Source organism: Podospora pseudopauciseta, chromosome 4 (assembly GCF_035222475.1).
Source record: "Podospora pseudopauciseta strain CBS 411.78 chromosome 4, whole genome shotgun sequence".
In the NCBI taxonomy this organism is placed as follows: Eukaryota; Fungi; Ascomycota; class Sordariomycetes; order Sordariales; family Podosporaceae; genus Podospora; species Podospora pseudopauciseta.
The window spans coordinates 2703283-2720314 of record NC_085894.1 but is presented as its reverse complement, the minus strand read 5'-3'; the positions used below and the strand labels follow the sequence as shown (position 1 = coordinate 2720314).

Here is a 17032-nt window from a genome sequence, read left to right as displayed (position 1 = left end):
CCATCAAGGTGCTGTGACAAGGGAGGGTGAGGGGTGATGGCCGCTGCACCCCACGTTAAAAATAAATTTAGCAGCAGCTCAAAGGCGCTAGCCCGTTTTGGACCAAGGTTTTGGAATTCCAAGCTGTTGGAACTTGGAACGAAATCAGCATCAGGGATTCATGTGAATTGAATAGCGGTTAATGAATACACCGTCAGACTGGAAATGTATCCTTTGTCGAACCCCACCAGGAGTTAACCTGATCAAAGTCCTACGGATGCGGAAATCCGAGAAGCTTATGGCCTACACGAGACGGGTCTTGCAGCTCCAAATCATGTACCCATCTTGACGGTGATGCAAATGTCCGATTAGCCGAGATCTCGATAAGAAAAAAACAGGCCCAGCACTCCCCTCCGCTGGGCGCGCGCCTTACGGCCTTCTAATTAGACTTGGCTAGCGGACGCGGTCCGGCGCGCGCACGCGTGCTTCTTTCAACCATCACTATCCATATCGCCAAAACTTCGTCATAAGTACATACGTCCATCCTTAGTTACTGGCACACCCAACACAACATGTACATCATCAAGCCTTCGTGGCTTCGCCATAGTGGTGAGTTTTCTCTCTTGAATTCCCTCTTCACTTGAAACACCTCGGAATTGCTGACCATCGCTGCGCGCGGCTGCCTACAGGCGAACAGAAGGACTTTGAGGTTTACAGTTGCCACGTCTCCCAGGATGGAAAGAGACTGGCCACCGCTGGCGGAGATGGCCATGTTCGCATCTGGTCGACCGATTCAATCTACAATGGTCATGTCGAAGGCTACTCGGCCCCGCGACAGCTCTGCCACATGAGCCACCACCTGGGCACCATCCATTCCGTCCGATTCTCCCCAAATAATCGCTACCTCGCTTCCGGCGCCGACGACCGTGTCATCTGCATCTACCAGCTCGACAGCAACCCTCCATCACACGCCACCACATTTGGCACCAACGAGCCACCGCCCATCGAGAATTGGAAAACCCACAAACGCCTCGTAGGCCACGACAGCGACGTCCAGGACCTCGCCTGGTCTTACGACAACTCGATTCTCGTCTCAGTTGGTCTCGATTCGAAAGTGGTGGTATGGTCAGGACACACATTCGAAAAGCTAAAGACACTTGCTGTTCACCAAAGCCATGTCAAGGGGATCACCTTTGACCCGGCCAATAAGTTCTTCGCTACCGCCGGTGATGACCGGACCATCAAGATTTTCCGGTTTACCCCTCCGGCTCCGAATGCCACCGCCCACGATATGGTCAACAACTTTGTTCTCGAGACTACCATCAGTGCGCCGTTCAAGAGCTCCCCGCTCACCACGTACTTTCGGAGGTGTAGTTGGTCGCCAGATGGCAATCACATCGCGGCCGCGAATGCAGTAAACGGCCCAGTCAGCAGTGTGGCCATCATTGAGCGTTCAAGATGGGACAGCCAGATCAACCTGATTGGTCACGAAGGCCCAACTGAGGCGTGTATGTTCTCGCCTCGTTTGTTCCATACCCAAAACCCGGCCGAGAAGGGCGCATCCGGATCACTGGTGACAGTCATTGCCTCTGCTGGTCAGGACAAGACGTTGAGTATATGGAACACAAACACCTCTCGGCCAGTTGTGATTGTGCAGGATGTAGCATCCAAGTCCATTTCAGACTTGGCATGGGCCCCAGATGGCCAGACCTTGTTTGCCTGCAGCTTAGATGGAAACATCGTTGTGGTCCAGTTTGAAGTTGGCGAGCTGGGGTGGGTAGCAACGGCAGAGGAGAACGACAAGGCTCTCGAGAAGTACGGGGTTGCCAGAAAGGGAATGGGAACTGCAGAAGATGTTGATGGGCTACACCTCGAGAATCACAGCAAGGCTGGCGAGTTGCGAGGGGCCGAGTCCCGGATGGGGGCTCTGATGGGAGATCTGCCTGCTGCTTCTGCTGCTGCTGCTGCTGCTGCTGCTGCTGCTGCTTCGAAGAGTGACACGGCTGCCACAACAAATGGCACCAAGTCAACAAAGAACGGCGAGGCAAAGAACGGTGACGCGGTCAAGAATGGAGAGACAAATGGCACTTCTGAGCCCAAGTCAGGCAAGGAGACACCGGCCGCAGAGAGTGCCGACAAGGCTGCAGAGCGCATCAACGAACTGAAGTCCCGGGTGCAGGTAACGAAGGATGGAAGGAAGAGGGTTGCACCTCTGCTAGTCTCGTCATCCGGCACTGGCTTACTGTCATTACCACAATCGCAGCTAGTGGGCGCGAAGTCCAAGACTGCGATACAAAGCGAGACACCTCAGACGGTGATTGATCTTTCAAAACCCTCCCATGGGCTACCAAAAGGCGGTATCGCCGCCTTGTTGCTAGGCACCAAGAGAAAAGCTGTTGTGCTTGACGGGGAGGAAGAGGATGAACCCAACAAGCGGCTGGCAACAGGTCCTGTACCAATCATGGCTGACACAGTCGACGGCCTTGAGCCAGCAACCCTCACATCACCCCCTCAAGGCCTCGTCCCAACGCCAGAGTTCCTCCGCTCAGCCGTCGTGAGCCCCTCGGTATCCTTCTCCCAAGTACGACTAGCAGTTCCCAAAATCCGCTCTCACATTGTCCGTGCCCTCGAAAAGGGAGTCCTTCAAGGGGAATCCACCCTCGAAGAAGCCTCCAAAATCCCAGAAAACACCATCCTCGAGGCCAAAAACCCCGCCCGCCCCCGCGAACCCTCCCATATTACTGCCACCAAGCGCGGTGCCCTCCTCTGGCAAGACTACCTCCCCCGCGCCATCATCCTCCTAACAGGCAACAAGCACTTCTGGGCAGCCGCCTGCGAAGACGGCACCCTCCACACCTGGACGCCCGCCGGCCGCCGCCTCTTGAACGGCATTATACTCGAGTCCCAACCCATAATCCTCGAGTCAAGAGACCACTGGCTCCTATGCGTAACATCAGTAGGCATGTGCCACGTCTTCAACATAAAAACCATGTCCGCTGCCCACCCACCCGTATCCCTCGCCCCCATCCTCGACATTGCCATCACTTCTTTATCTCCAGACGGACCAACAGCTGCCCCGGGAGTAACCTCCGCCCACCTCAACAGTCTCGGCACAATCGTGGTAACCCTCTCCAACGGCGACGGATTCTACTACTCGCCCACATTATACACCTGGCAACGCCTCTCCGAGTCCTGGTGGGCGCTAGGATCCCAATACTGGAACAGCAACGACTCGTCGCTTACCGCCCTCTCCTCAACAGCAGTCGGCCCCTCGGCGCCGGCGAAGAAACCTAAGTCAGGTGGTGATGATAAACCCGACATTTCGGCGGGTATAATCCCCCACTTGGAGCGGCACACGACAACAGAATTCCTCGTCAAGGGACGGGCGTACACCTTGCAGCGACTGATCAAGCAACTCGTAGCCAAGGACGGGTTTGAAGGGTTCGAATCGGTTGTTTCTGTCGCCCACTTGGAGAACCGCATGGCGGGGGCTCTGGCCTTGGGGGCAAAGGAGGAGTTTAGGTTGTATCTATTCATGTACGCCAAACGGATCGGTGCCGAAGGATTGCGGTCAAAGGTGGAGGAATTACTCAACACGTTGGTAGGAGGCGTGTTGCAAGACAATAAGGATGGGGTGGAAAAGGGAAGGGGCTGGTTTGATAAGGGGGAGGTGATTTGTGGTTGGGAGAGGAAGGAGTTGCTGAAAGGGGTGGTGTTGATTCTTGGTAAGTTTTTCATCGCCTTGCTCTTTTTTATGAGAACAGGGACTGATATGACAAAATAGGCAAATTCAGGGATTTGCAGAGGACGACGGTGCAATACGCTAGGATACTGGGGTTGACGGCCGGGAATGAGGAGGATGAGGAGGATGGGGAAAAGACGAATGGGGTGGTGGACCAGATGGAGGAGTAATCACTACCTACCATCACAAGCATCAACACGACGACGTGGCTTCGCAAAGGAGTTGGGGATAAATGCCTAGGACACCTATAGCAAGGGCTTTTTTTTTGTAGAATTATTCAGCAATTATTTATGGGCTTTTATCAGCACGGGAAAGGACGGGTGGATGGGTGGGTTTGGAGAATTGGCGCAACAAGGGCGGGGTTTTGCTATCATGGGCTTTTGACATAAAAAGGGGCTGGTTGCTGGTAGTGGTGGTGGTGATATATTACCATACTATTCTTTGCTAATCCTTGCCCTCCTATTTTCACCGTCTGTATACATTGGTTCTTCAACACCCAATCACCCATCACCAAATAGCTTGAATATATCTCAACATCAAATGTGTGTGGAGTGTTTCCATTTCTCTCTCTCTCTCTCTCTCTCTCTCTCTCTTTTTTTTTTTTTTTTTATAAAAAAAAAAATCTTATAACATCTCAAACAAAAAAAACAATTCTTCTTTTCACAAGAAAAAAAATAACCTGGGCCCCTTCCCCACCCAACTGCTCCCAGCCTTCCCAGAATATCATGAATTACAATCCCATATAAATCCCCCATTTCTGTCCCCTCAAAACCCCGCCCTTACATAATAATAGCCGGCACATCCACATTCGCCTTGATCGTCTTGTGAGGCAGCACACTCCCCCCATTAACATAAACCTCATCACTAATCGTCACATCATCCCCCAACACCGTCACATTCTCCAACCTCGCCCACCTCCCCACCACACTGTTCCACCCCACAATCGTGCTCTTCACCCAAGCGTGATCCTTCACCTTGGCCCCCGAGAGCAGCACACACCTCTGCAGCCTCACCCCATCCCCCACCACCACATCCGGCCCAATCGTCACGTTGGGCCCTATTCTGCAGTTCTTCCCAATCTTGGCGCTCGGGTCAATCAGCACGTTCCCCCCGTACACAAACGGCTCCGTCGTCGGGGTCAGCAGCTTGCTCTGCTTCTTCGCCAGGCTCGACAGGTACAGGCACGTCCCCGTCAAGAAATCCTTTGGCTGCCCGACGTCCATCCAGAAGCCCTCCAGGTCAAAAGAGTGCAGCTGCCCGTCCTTCACCATGGCGGGGAAGGTCTCCTGCTCGATCGAGGTGGGCCTCAGCTCGATGCGGTCAAGGACCGACGTGTTGAGGATGTACATGCCCGCGTTGATCCTGTTGCCCACAAACTCGACCGGCTTCTCGACGAAGCGGTCAATCTTGGTCGGGTGCCCCGGCTTGTGAACCACGACGCCGTACTTGGAGGGCTCCTCCACCTTGGTCACGACAATGGTCCCCTCATCGCCGTGCGACTTGTGGAAGGCGGCGAGCTCCTTGAAGGGGTAATCGCACGTCACGTCCGAGTTGAGCACGAAAAAGGGGGTGTCGTCCTTACGGAGCACCTCCTCGGCGAGCTTGAGCGGGCCGGCCGTGCCGAGGGGCTCGGATTCGATCGAGATGGTGATGTTGATGCCGAATTCTTTTTCGTACTGTGTTTTGAGAAAGAAGATGCATCTTAGTGGGCTTGTCACTTTGGTGTGTAGTGGTGTGGGACTGGACAAACCTCGGCCAGGTACTTCTCCATAATCTCGGGGCGGTAGTTGACAGCCAATACAATGTCGGTAACACCAGCAGCTGCAAGGGCCTCGATCTGGTGCAGGATCATCCGCTTATTGCCGAACTCGACCAGAGGCTTGGGGAGGGTCAGAGTCTGATGAGCGATACAAAGGTTAGCTACTCGAGGTTTCCTGAACGGTGAAGTCGCAACGGTCTCTCGTAATCAATGGTGAAGGCCCGCCGGTGTGGGAAGGGAGGGGGAATAGATCGCCGGTGTTGGTTCGTGATGTGTTGGGCACCATCGAAAGGGAGCGTGGAATGGAGGGAGGGGAGGGCAGCAGAACGTACGAGAGGGCGAAGGCGAGTGCCAAAGCCGCCGACGAGAATTAGGGCTGTGAAGAAGGACAAAGTCAGCTTTCCCGTCCATCTTGAATAAGTCCGTCTAGAGGAGGCACTTACCCTTCATGATTGCTTGTTGAGGGGGATAACTCGGTGTAGGTTTGCTAAACCGTGAACGATGGACTCGACGTCTGACGATTGCGCGCGCGCTCTCGGGTAGTGCGTAAAGCGGGTAGTTGCGGTGTATTAAAAAAAAAATGGTTCGACTTTTACAACGAGCGTAAGAAAGGAAGTTGGTGAACGAGAAAAGCAAGCTGGCCCCTTCGAAGTTCTTGTTGCTCCTCTCAAGAAAGCAGGTTATAATTGGGAATGACACGCTCCAAGTTGGGTAGGTAGGTCACGAAGCTAAGGTCCGAGAAGAGTGGGGGTGGTGAGTTAGGCCCAGACTGCAACTTGAGAATGAATATAATACGCGCGGATCACGAGAGACACGCACACGACCGCACAATGAAAAATTAAGGCCGAAGGAAGTTCGTGATGAAGATGTCGAAGATGATGAAGAGAGGACAGGAAGCACAAAAAAAAAAAACTAAGGACACCTACTACTACTGACTGACCATGCCACAGCTGCTGCCACAACACAACACATGGCGCCCCTCCCCCTGGCGGGCAAGCAGCTAAGACAACACAAAATGGGGCCTTTGCTGAAGATTGGTCCGTGCTTTTCTCCTCAGCTCTGCAACCAATTGTCTGGGGTACTCCTTGGCCACATGCCAGCTGAGCAGCCAATCAAGCCGTATAATTTCCCCTGGCGAAATTGGGGGCAACATTCATCAGCTCAACCCTGTGGGAGAGATGGGGAATTCAGGGGAAGGGGGTTGAGCTCTTTTCTTCAGAGCAAGCTGGAGCTATCAATGAGACTCTGCCTGCTCTTCGAATGTTGCTCTCCTCTAGCTACTCCTTGCTCTCCCACATGTTATATACTCCGCTACTATGGGCGTCTTCAACACCTATCCCTCAAAAACCCATAAACCTCCCTCCCCAGCCCTGCCCTGATCTACATCAAACACCCAAAAACCTGGTTCATACCTTCCCAGATCCCTCAAATCATGCACATCCCAATTCTGCACAGCCACCTTTTGTTGGGGGACCTCGTCGCGTACCTATGAAACAAAACGAAAGCCCATGTTTGACATAAGCTTCACCACGAGGTCACCTGCTGCTCCCCAAGACCTTGTGACCTTGTGCAACCAACAACATAACGTGACTTTCCGTCCCAACAACATAAAAAGCCCCCATAGCGTGCTCCGTATTCTCATTCGTCGGCCGGCTCCGGTTCCCGGTCCGACACGGCGTATATACAGCTAGTAACACTGTTGCGCGGCGCCGGGTTCGGACCCCGTTCCGGACCGGTCGGATTGGAAAGGGGTTAAAATTTTGGCATCCGCCACATCACCATCACCATCATCACCATCACCATCACCATCATCACCATCACCATCATCACCATCACCATCATCACCATCACCATCATCATCATCATCACCATCACATACTGAAAACATGCAAAGAAAATCAGGAGAGTCAGCCATGTGCTCAAATCCGTGTATTCATTTCTCCCGTGATATATCTTTCTTCTCAAGTCATCAAAATTGTCTCTCTGCTTTCTCTGATCAATCCACCTCTTTTTGTCGTCATAAACGGTGTCGTTAAAAGGGTCATCATATTCATCATCATGTCGTAAACGTAAAAAGAAAAAAAAGGAACAGACTAAACCACCACCACCACCATCATCATCATCATCACCACCACCACCACACTCATCCAAAAAGGGGGCATAGAAAAGGCGGTCCTTAACGGTGCCTCCCGCTGATGCCAGAACGTGAATTCCTCCACCTTTTTCTTTCCAGTCTTTGAAAAAACTCCTCGCGACTCCAACAGCGTCCAATGCCCCCCTCCGCTACATAATAACGGCCCTCTCCAGAACATGCGGCCTAAAAAAGCGCCCAGTGAAATGGTTGTGAACAGGTTAGACGTTCAAAAAAAATCCTGTCCTCCTCCTTGTGTGAAATAGGAATCCGGCATTGACAGAGAGAGGCTGAGCCCAGGGTGTGAACAAGGAAACCGAGTGTGCACCAAAAAAAAAAGAAAAAGTAGAAAACTCCAGGCCAAATCGCAAGCCAGGTCCCTGGTCCAAGAGTAATAGTCCATCCAGAGGCGAGAAAACTCGATATGTTTGCTGCCCAGTGAGGTGTTTGCGGCCACCCAGAGTTGCCCCCAAGTGTCCGGTTAGCTCAGACCTTCTCCCACAAACCCAACCGGCTGGTCCTGTCATACCCAGCTGGAAAAGTGTGTGAAGAAAAAAGTGTCTCCGTGTCTTTTGTAAATGAAGCGAAAGTCATCAAAACAGAAATCCAAAATATGCACCGTGGATATGATCAGGGAAGCCAAGGCCGGAACCAGGCAGGCTCTGGATGGGGTAAAAAAAGGTCGCTAAAGCTCGAGCTTGTCTATGTCGTCGTAAATATCGTTTCGTCATTTCGTGAGAATGCAAGAATGGTTTTTTTTTGTGGAAAATTCCATCAAGTCCGCTGTGCCGCTGACCAATTCAACGATCCCGGATGAAAACTGGACAGTACCATCCAGGTATCATCTGCGGGGTCTCGCTCACTGTGTTTCGCTGTGAAGCCTTCTCCGATTTTAATTGGGGGAATAACAATCCAATGTCCAGGTGGTAGGGGTCGCCCGGGATCTGTTCCACAAGCTGGGCAATGGTTCGGTCCAAAAGGGGGCAGGCAGACATGGCGATTCAGCGAATCCCAACATCCACCCTGCTCCCGCCACGCAGAAACGCGGCTCCTCTGGCAATCACTCCAAAGAGGTGGTCGAACTGCTGCTGGAGTGGTGTCCAGACCTGCGGTGGCTTGTAGACGGGTGGTGCCGGCTGCTCTTCCGAGACTTGCGAACGCTGCTGTCGTCGGCAGGCAGCCCCTGGACGATCCCGTTGCGGGCAAGCATGCCGCCATTGACTGAAAAGTTCCGGCAAACCATAAAAGCACGCATGGCTGCGTTTTCCTGGGCCAGGTTCCCGGATTCGTATGCAAGGTCCGTCTGGTACTCACGGCCATTCACCAGAACCAGGCAAGTGTAGCCGCTGCTGTCGCGGTAGCACTCGTAGCTGGGGTCGTGCCATCCACGCCGGCGGCAAAGACCTGCAAGTCATCCTCGATTAGCACGGCCCTGGAACGATCCCATACTCAGCCGTTGGGCATTGTCGTTTCCTACAGGAGGGAGAGTATTGGAGGAGGGGGAGTGGTAGCAAGAACGGCCTGACATGAAGTGATCTGCATGACAGCCCAACCTGAACCCCCTCAGCCCTATGGGGTGCAGCAGGTATACATGGTGTGCCGGATCGAGGGATGAATGACCAGGGGGTGGATGGATGCTGTGCCAGGGGATCTGAAGTCTGAAGCAGGAACATAGGTAAGGTGTGTGTATGTTGTGGGAAGATGTCGTGCAGGGGGGGTGGTCAACAACGACATGCCACCACAACAGAAACAATGCGGGAACGGTGTTTAGACGGCAAGGCCAGAAAGAGAGCTTCCAGAAAGTCAAGGAAGAACTTACTCTCCAGGTACTGCATGTAGAAGCCAACCATGGTGACAAATTTCCTCGTAATGAGACCCCAATGTGACAAGCACGGCAGGTTCAAGACGTGGAACAGACGTCTGGCAGGTCCCGGGAAGCCAAAAAGAAAATATGGACGATGCAATAAAGCAAGAACGGACGGCAAGGCTGGATCCGGGACTCGGTGCGATATGCGATGCAGTCGAGCCCAACCTGGCTGGGGGTGGAAGTGGTATAGAGAGAGGTAGAGAGTAAGAGGCCGGAGGTGGAAGCTTGTCCTACAGACGAGAGGGTGGTATGAGTTTGGGTGGTGAGAGAAGTCAGGGCTGATAGATATGCTACGTATCAAGGCTCGGACGCAGGAAGGGAAGTCGTGGACCAGAAACGGCGAGACATGTGTGCTTTATTGCAGTGACGGGCGGTGGTGGTGCGGGGCACGGGGGGGATGGCAAAAGTCCAGATACAGACACCAGACGCAGCAGGGAAAGGACGGAAAGCTAGACGGACAGAGTGGAAGGGTTGTCGAATGCATGTCGACAAAAGATGCGGCTCAAAGTGTGACCCTCTTGATGTGTTGGCGTGTGTCGTTGCCAGTTGATACAACCGCTGAGACCGGACCAACTCCACCCCATCAACATGGGGGGATGCATCGACTTGGAGGGGAAGATCTCCTCTGATAAGTCCGACCAGTATGGTATGGGGAAAGGATATGGGTCCTGTTGGCCCATGATGCACTTGCTCATGCTCGATGTTGCTATTCTTCTCTCAGGCTTGGCCCTGCTCCGGCCTCCACTCCCGCACCTGTCCAACCCCCCTCCGCTCTTCCCTTTTGTTTTGGTCCGATCTGGGCGGGCCCGCGGGCTTTTTCTGGGTAAAAGGCGCGTTTGTATGCAGACATGGCCTTCTCAGAAGGTGGCAAAAATGGAACCGCCGAAGGCCAATGTCTCTGCTTCTGCAGGTAGACCGGAAGGGGAAACGGACAGGACGACTCGTCCACCTCGGCGGCACTCTGGGGGATATCGCCGCTGGGCTGGTGCCGCCGGGGCATCCAGACAGACAACGGTGCCCTGTAGCTTCTGGAGGGAAATGCCGGCTCATCAGAGCACCGCAGTGACGGACGGGGACACAAGGAGGGACGAAGGGAGACTTCTCTGAGATCCATATGCGCGGCCACTAATGCAGCTGCAGTCGAATCGACCAAGTAGCGGTTGGTAGTGTACACAGGAACAGCGTTGGCCGTGGACAAGCTCTCCGAAGAGTACCTACAGATAGATACATTGCAGGGGGTTAAGCATTTGTGACGATATCTCGATGTGATGATGCCAGGTATCCGTAGCCGTCGCTGGCCGTCACCCGGGCCATGGCGATTCGCCCACGGCAGGTTTCCGTCATCGTCAGCAGAGAAAACAAAGTTTTTTTTGTTTTTTTTTTTGATATTTGATGCGGCGCCGAAGAGTGGTGGTTCGAGAAACAGTTTCTGTGGGGCCGCGTGTTAGTGCACGGTAGGACGGACGAATCAGGGACGGGCAATTGGATCTTCGGGACGACAGTTGACAAACAAGGTCGGTAAGAAACGAACGGCGGCGCTTCGAAGAAGAGAAGAGGACATTGGAAGTCGGTGAGGGAGGGAATGTGGTGCATGAACAGTGGCTGGGGGGGCCGGCAAACCCTTGCATCGCCTGCGTCTGTCGGCGTCTGGCCCTAACGACAACTCGGCCTTTTGAGTGGTCAGCGACGTCGCAAGGCAACTAGGCACTGGCCGACCTTGACACTCATGCAATGATGAGTTGGCAATGCTTCTTGATATTAAACAAGAAGCCAAGTATGGGTCGGGGCGCCGAGGGGGCAACTGACGAACGAATCGATACCGGCGACAGCAACAGCGTGCAGCATGTACATGGCTCGTACAGAAGCGGGGGGGTTCGTGAGAAGGGAATGGAAGGTAAGTGTTTTTTTTATGAGTTATTCTAGGGAAAAGCTGTACCTGTCTGACAGGATAGGCAAGAGAGCATTAATAGGTAACCACAGCCTTATCCTTATCGTACCTTCCATTAGCCACGGGCAGCCAGATGAGGAAGGCAGGACAGGACTTGTTCGACTGCCCGCCATATTCAAGGCAAGAACTCAAGAGCCTGGAGCAACCAATTGGGAAGGCTGGATGGGTACCCATTCAATGACATGAAATGAATCCAATGTCTTCACCACAAACCCAACCCCAATCCGGACAACCGAGTCCCATGTGCGGGATGAAACTGAATGGTGTGCATCTCCAAGCCGAACGAGACGGATGGCCAATTGGGATAATTCTGGAACCTCCAGCCTTCGGCACAGAAGGCAACGGCCACACATCCAACATCCAGCACCGTGGTCCTTGTATTGTGCCGGCGGAATCACCACGGCCGGGTCCGTGTTTGACAAATTGGGAGACAAGACCTGAGCAGGAGGAGGAGGGGTCCTTTCACACCCTGCAGTAATCAAGGGAAAAAAAAAAAGATGTTGGTGAGGGGGAGGGGCAAAGCTAACCCCTCATCCTTCATGGAATGTCCAAGCAAACGTCATCTCGCAACAGTGCAGCCTTTGCCGGCTCTATGTACCAGACGGCGTATTGACAGCCCCTCCTTTGTTCGGTCTTTTTCTCATGGCGATATCTGGGCTGGGCCTTCATTCGGGCTGCATACTGGGTCTGGGTCCGGCTCGACGTGACAGCGAAGGTGAGTCTTTCTGTTTTTCTCTGCTCACATAATAACCAAAACAGATTACACAACAGAATCTGAACGTCCGAATGCATGAGAGAGGCCCTGCCATGCAACCTTTTTTTTTTCGTTGTTCTTGTTCCCCCTCGGGCGACTGGTAGCCATCAACTGATATCGTCCGGGACCCATCTGGGGGAGGGCCCATTATCGAGGCCCATGGACAGATCCAGCAAATCGACAGGTCTGGGACGCCGGGAGAAAGAAATGTCAGCAAGGACAATCCTCCTCTCTTTCTCCTGCTTCCCCCGGAAGAGCTGATGTTAGACACCGCTAAACGTTGGGCTCTCAGCTGGATTCCAAACGGGCATCCATCTGTCCACGCCCAGCATCCAACTTGGGTCTGCAGATGAGGGGAGTCACGATGAGCGACCACTCACTTCAACTCTCAACTAAACCATTGACCCACAACCTGAACATCCTTCTCTTCGTTTCCAATGCCGAGCTTCCGCGTCAGGCGTCGTCAAAACATGGGCGATGGAACCAACCAACCATCTGATTCCAGAAACCGAATCACGATGAGATCTTAGACATCCAAGCCGGTGTGGATGCTTCAGTCCCAGCTTTTCTCACTTCCCCAGGCTTCGCTGACCATCCCTCTGAGCCGATCCCATGGGAACATCAAAAGAGGGGGAGGTACTACCAGTACCAGTCGGGCGCGGAGAGGGTGGTAAGACACATTCCTTCTGTTCCCATTTGCTTGACACGGCTGGACGAGGAAAGAAGCAAGAAGCCCATATGTCTGTCCAGGGCGTCGTGCATGAGATAGACATGCAATGGTAGTATTGGGTGCGCCTCAGGATTGCCACGTCTGTCCATCGCTCGCTCATCTTGACCGTTTCTTGCTCTTTCTAGGTTTCAGATTTGCCGGCATCGATGGGATAATGAGAAGGCTAGAGATAGATGGGCCTGCAGTGGCGATGTCTATCTATCTTGCTATCTCATGATTCCTAACATCGTCCATCAGCCTCTGGATCTGGACACAGAGTAGGACAGATAGCATGAGCACGTGTGACAATTCTGTAGGCTTCACCGTCAGTTCCAGATCCAGAGTCGGGGGCAGATTGGTAGATGCAGGTCATCCAACAGGCAATACACGGCTACCATGGCTCGGGATCTTTACAAAGTAAAGCATTGGGGGAACACCAGTAACACCATCACCTCCTCCGCTGCCGGCAGAAGAAAGAAGCAGAAACATGAGTAAACCTCCGAGGCCTCCTTTTTGCCTCTGATAGCTAGCTGCAAAATGCACCACCTATGTCATACGTGCATTGTGCATGTCCCCCGGCCCTAGATGGGAAGGCACGAGAAGTCAGGAAATACCTGCATGTTATTTTTATTCTAGACTTGAAGTAAGATCGTAACTACTCATTTCTCATCTGACCATCATGGCGACAGGTTGCTGTTGCCATTCGTATTCGTCCAGCGAGCTAACGATTCTCACATGTACAGAGAGGCCATGAAACAGCCAATCAAGTACCCTTGTTTCACCGGATTTGGACATCTCTCTCTTGCTTTGAGAGCGGTTGGTTTGGGGTGGTCACGGCGGAATAGATGTGATTAGACACGTGATATCTGCTCTGCTCTTCTCTTCTCTTCCTCGCCAGACTGAAGGTCAGCTGCAAGCAACTTTAGATTTCACTGCACTTGACAAACTCTTTGACTTCCTTCCACATTCTCTTGGAATTTTGACGTCCCCTACTTTGCAGCATATCATCAACCTTGTTTGCAACAGGTTGCCGATAGACAATCCAAAGAACGTTTCCACTCCGAAGCCAACAACAAGCAATCCACAATTTTATCTGCCCTCGCCATGGCAACATGCGCGTTGTTTCTCGACAGCATTTTACTCTCATTCCTCTGTTCAGTGACCACAAGCAAAAAGCAACTAAAATAACTTTTTGACACCGTGTTATACTTTTGCCAACGTATATCCCAGTGGCCCAACGACCTACACCAAACATGCACATATCCTATTTTATTCCTGTACAAACCCTTCCAGACTCAACACACATATATCTTCCAACCACACCATCATCAAACACAAGACTCAGTTAAACCCCCCCTTCCCCCTAAAATACCCCCTCATCGCCCTCACCGCCCCTTGCGGGATCACATAAACAGGATGCACCGGCCTCACCCGATCCGCATTCTCAAAAACCTGTTCCCCTTCCAAATAAGGCAGCACCATCCACTCCTCGTCTTCCAACACCCACTGATGCATCCCCGCGCTCAAACCACTCAGCACATAACAGCTATGATACGCGTCACTCATCTTGCCCGGCTTATCCCTCAGCCCCCCCCTTTTAGTCTCATCCTGACAGCAGTTCAGAATATAACGTATCAACCCCTCCCGACTGAACAAACTGTCATTCACCGGAGTTGGGGAATTGGCCAGAGCGGCCTCAATCAAGGGGAAGCACGCCCCGACCCAGTGGGAATAACACCCGTCAACGAGCTTGTTGGTCCGCCCCGAGAAGCCTCCTTCGGGGGCGTACTGCCGGCTAGAGAGCCATGACAGCAGGGAGGGGAGGTTGAGGGTTTCGGGGATGGTGATACTCGGGGGGCCGAGGAGGGAGAGGCACCCCAATGCGCAAAAGGCGTAGGCGCCGTGGGCTTCGGCGGAGGGGGAGGAGGATATCCCGCCTTCGTAGGTTTGGCCTAGCATAATGATGTTGGTAAAATTCATGTGGGAGAGTGGGGGAGGCTAGAAGAAAAGAACACTCACATCGTCGAACGTAGTCAGCTACTCCAGACAGGAGGTTAAAACTCGGGTCGTCGGGTTTATATGCGGGCGATTCGGGAGTTAGATCGAGCGGCAGATCGAGCAGCGTGATGATAACAGCTGCACAGTACGCCCCTCTGTATCCATCATCAGCCCTTTACCCCTAATCCATTCCCAGCATAGCAACAACGTACCTAATGTCCTCCTCCCCCCCCCTACAGACCTCAAACCCACCATCCCTCTGCTTCAACCCCCCCAGCCACCTCCACATCTGCCTCCTATCAATAACCTCAAAGCCTTCCTCTGCCTATTTTTTTTTTAAAAAAAAAAGTTTTTTCATCATCAGCAAACAAAACCCTCTTTGATTTTCTATCCAGTAAAACTCACCCCAACAATCGCCAACGCCAGCACCACCGCATACGACGTAGCAAGATGACTCAGCTGCCCACCCCCACCACCAAACCCCCCACTCCCATTCTGCATCGACCTCGCCGTCTCTTTTACACTATCCCTATACCGGCTCACGTCCTCCCCCAACATGGCCAACCCACTAAGACACCAGTACAAAAACCAGGGCCTGCTCGCGTCCGCGGCGACAAACTTCCCTGGCAACCTACCAAGCGAGGCATGAAGAAAGGCAATGTGAGCCTCCCGGCGGAGGGAGGGGACGTTGTAGGCGTTGTAGGTGAAGAGATCGGGGGGGAGGGGGGAGGAGGAGAGGAAGGGGAGGATGTCGGATAGGGTCTCGTCTTGGAGGGTGGAGGTTGGGGTGATGAGGGGGTCGTGGAGGGGGGGTGGGGTTGTGAAGAGGCTGTCTATCATCATTGTAGTCATGGAAGGGGGGAGATTGGGGGTTGAAAAGGGGATTTCAGAGTCGATGGAGGAGTAGTCGCTGTCGTTGTCGTCGGTTACGACTTCGAGGTCGTCAGGTTGTGATGAGGTGGTAGCTTGGGGTGGTGGTTGTTGGGAAGGGCCCGGTGGTGGTGATTGTGAGGTTGGCATTGTGGTCGAGGTAGTCTTCTTTTCCTTGTTCTTCCAGCTGAATAATACTCTTTTTTGTTGCGATGGGGGGCTCATTTGTGAGTGAGAGCCCGGGTGTTGTGAGTGAGAAGAGTCTTTGTTGTTGAAAGCGTGGTTTTCAGGGGTGTGCTCAAGTCGAATAGCGGGGTGAGCGAGGTGATGAACAATCGTCTGTGCCGGTAATATTGTTCACCAAAAAAAAACTACACCGCTTTTGAACTCATCACCGGCCGCATAACGAAAAGCCACTGATCGTTTGCGGCGTTCTCGCACAACGGTCGATTGGGTATGTAGGTTCAATGTGTGTGAGGTTTTGCCTTGTGGCTGCCAGATGCCAAGAACGTCAAAGTTGGGGATGGAGAAAAGCGGGTCATTCTTGTCACTTGATTCACTTGGAGAGCTTGGTATCTGTGAACGGCGGAGAATAAACGTCTTCGCCTTCGTCTGGTAGATCTTCTGATTGTTTGAGTGATGTTTAAGCCAACTGACTGAACATATCCAATGCTGTTTGGACCTTATTTTCTCTCTTGGATCTTGGGGCTGTCCCACCGGCCGAGGCGTGCCAAGACCACCGAGCCGAACAAGCCGGTAGTCCCGGCCCAAGGCCGGCCGGAGCGGAGGGGAGCTCCGGTGCTTAGTCAACTCCGCCAAACGCCGGCCGCAAGCTCCGGGTAGCTTCTCTCTCATCTTCGATCTCTACACTTGATTCAACGTGGCCTGGTATTCTGCCCATCTCTTATAAGATAAACATCCAATGGTAGTTACAGTACAAACCGTCCAAATATCACATCAAGTTAATCTTTTACAGCACCTAATCTTTTGGTGGAGACTGAAAACAATCTCTACCACCGTCTTCTTAACCCAAGCCATCGTGGTTGTTGCTAGCAGCAGATCATCAACTGAGGAGCTGAACACATCGGGGTTATCTTGTGTGATCGCCAACCTCTCCAGAGTTTGTCCGGCTACGAAAGCCAACTAGCGGGTAGTTCCGCCACCATAGACCAACTGTCGGCGTTGTCAGTCAGTCAGTCAGTCTTCTTCCCATCACCCGTACCATCAACCGACGAACGACACGAATTCCCGCCAGCAAAGCATGCGAACAACACC

At 52.9% G+C, this 17032-nt stretch overlaps 6 protein-coding genes across 6 annotated transcripts; 1 reads left to right on the top strand and 5 right to left on the bottom strand.

Annotated features, from left to right (window-relative positions):
* Positions 1–551: 551 nt before the first annotated feature.
* HIR1 (HIR complex subunit) lies at positions 552–3891 on the top strand (the record flags this gene model as incomplete). The annotated part of the gene is given in 5 exon segments (XM_062912411.1): positions 552–588; positions 669–1925; positions 1941–2018; positions 2034–3704; positions 3764–3891. The coding sequence occupies 5 exon segments, from the start codon at positions 552–554 to the stop codon at positions 3889–3891; spliced, it is 3171 nt and encodes a 1056-aa protein (XP_062765962.1).
* Positions 3892–4118: 227 nt separating this feature from the next.
* MPG1 (mannose-1-phosphate guanyltransferase) lies at positions 4119–6371 on the bottom strand. Its single transcript, XM_062912412.1, has 4 exons — positions 5924–6371; positions 5813–5856; positions 5472–5618; positions 4119–5397 (listed from the first exon to the last, which is right to left on the bottom strand). The coding sequence occupies exons 1-4, from the start codon at positions 5928–5930 to the stop codon at positions 4501–4503; spliced, it is 1095 nt and encodes a 364-aa protein (XP_062765961.1). The 5' UTR covers positions 5931–6371; the 3' UTR covers positions 4119–4500.
* A 1006-nt stretch (positions 6372–7377) lies between these two features.
* QC763_407740 (uncharacterized protein) lies at positions 7378–9461 on the bottom strand (the record flags this gene model as incomplete). Its single annotated transcript, XM_062912413.1, has 2 exons — positions 7378–9015; positions 9431–9461. The coding sequence occupies 2 exons, from the start codon at positions 9459–9461 to the stop codon at positions 8672–8674; spliced, it is 375 nt and encodes a 124-aa protein (XP_062765960.1). The 3' UTR covers positions 7378–8671.
* Positions 9462–9927: 466 nt separating this feature from the next.
* Positions 9928–10173, bottom strand: QC763_407750 (uncharacterized protein; the record flags this gene model as incomplete). Its single annotated transcript, XM_062912414.1, has 1 exon — positions 9928–10173. The coding sequence occupies one exon, from the start codon at positions 10171–10173 to the stop codon at positions 9928–9930; it is 246 nt and encodes an 81-aa protein (XP_062765959.1).
* Positions 10174–10184: 11 nt separating this feature from the next.
* Positions 10185–11091, bottom strand: QC763_0068210 (uncharacterized protein; the record flags this gene model as incomplete). Its single annotated transcript, XM_062905943.1, has 2 exons — positions 10185–10907; positions 10990–11091. Coding segments are annotated over 2 exons (825 nt in total), but the record flags the coding sequence as incomplete, so codon positions are not given.
* Positions 11092–13926: 2835 nt separating this feature from the next.
* On the bottom strand, positions 13927–16250 carry RAM1 (CAAX farnesyltransferase (FTase) subunit beta). The gene is made up of 4 exons (XM_062912415.1): positions 15293–16250; positions 15125–15212; positions 14909–15025; positions 13927–14841 (listed from the first exon to the last, which is right to left on the bottom strand). Exons 1-4 carry the CDS (start codon positions 15980–15982, stop codon positions 14231–14233), a joined length of 1506 nt encoding a protein of 501 aa, XP_062765957.1. The 5' UTR covers positions 15983–16250; the 3' UTR covers positions 13927–14230.
* Positions 16251–17032: the final 782 nt, after the last annotated feature.

Bases quoted from the DNA above. Each gene is read 5' to 3' on its own strand.
- RAM1 (XM_062912415.1), bottom strand. From the start codon at position 15,982: ATGAGCCCCCCATCGCAACAAAAAAGAGTATTATTCAGCTGGAAGAAC. The intron at 15,026-15,124 runs GTAGGGGGGGGG...CGTACTGTGCAG, and splicing joins GGATGGTGGGTTTGAGGTCT to CTGTTATCATCACGCTGCTC. The intron at 14,842-14,908 runs GTGAGTGTTCTT...TCATTATGCTAG, and splicing joins AGCTGACTACGTTCGACGAT to GCCAAACCTACGAAGGCGGG.
- MPG1 (XM_062912412.1), bottom strand. The intron at 5,619-5,812 runs GTACGTTCTGCT...ATCGCTCATCAG, and splicing joins GCACTCGCCTTCGCCCTCTC to ACTCTGACCCTCCCCAAGCC. The intron at 5,398-5,471 runs GTTTGTCCAGTC...CTCAAAACACAG, and splicing joins TGGAGAAGTACCTGGCCGAG to TACGAAAAAGAATTCGGCAT.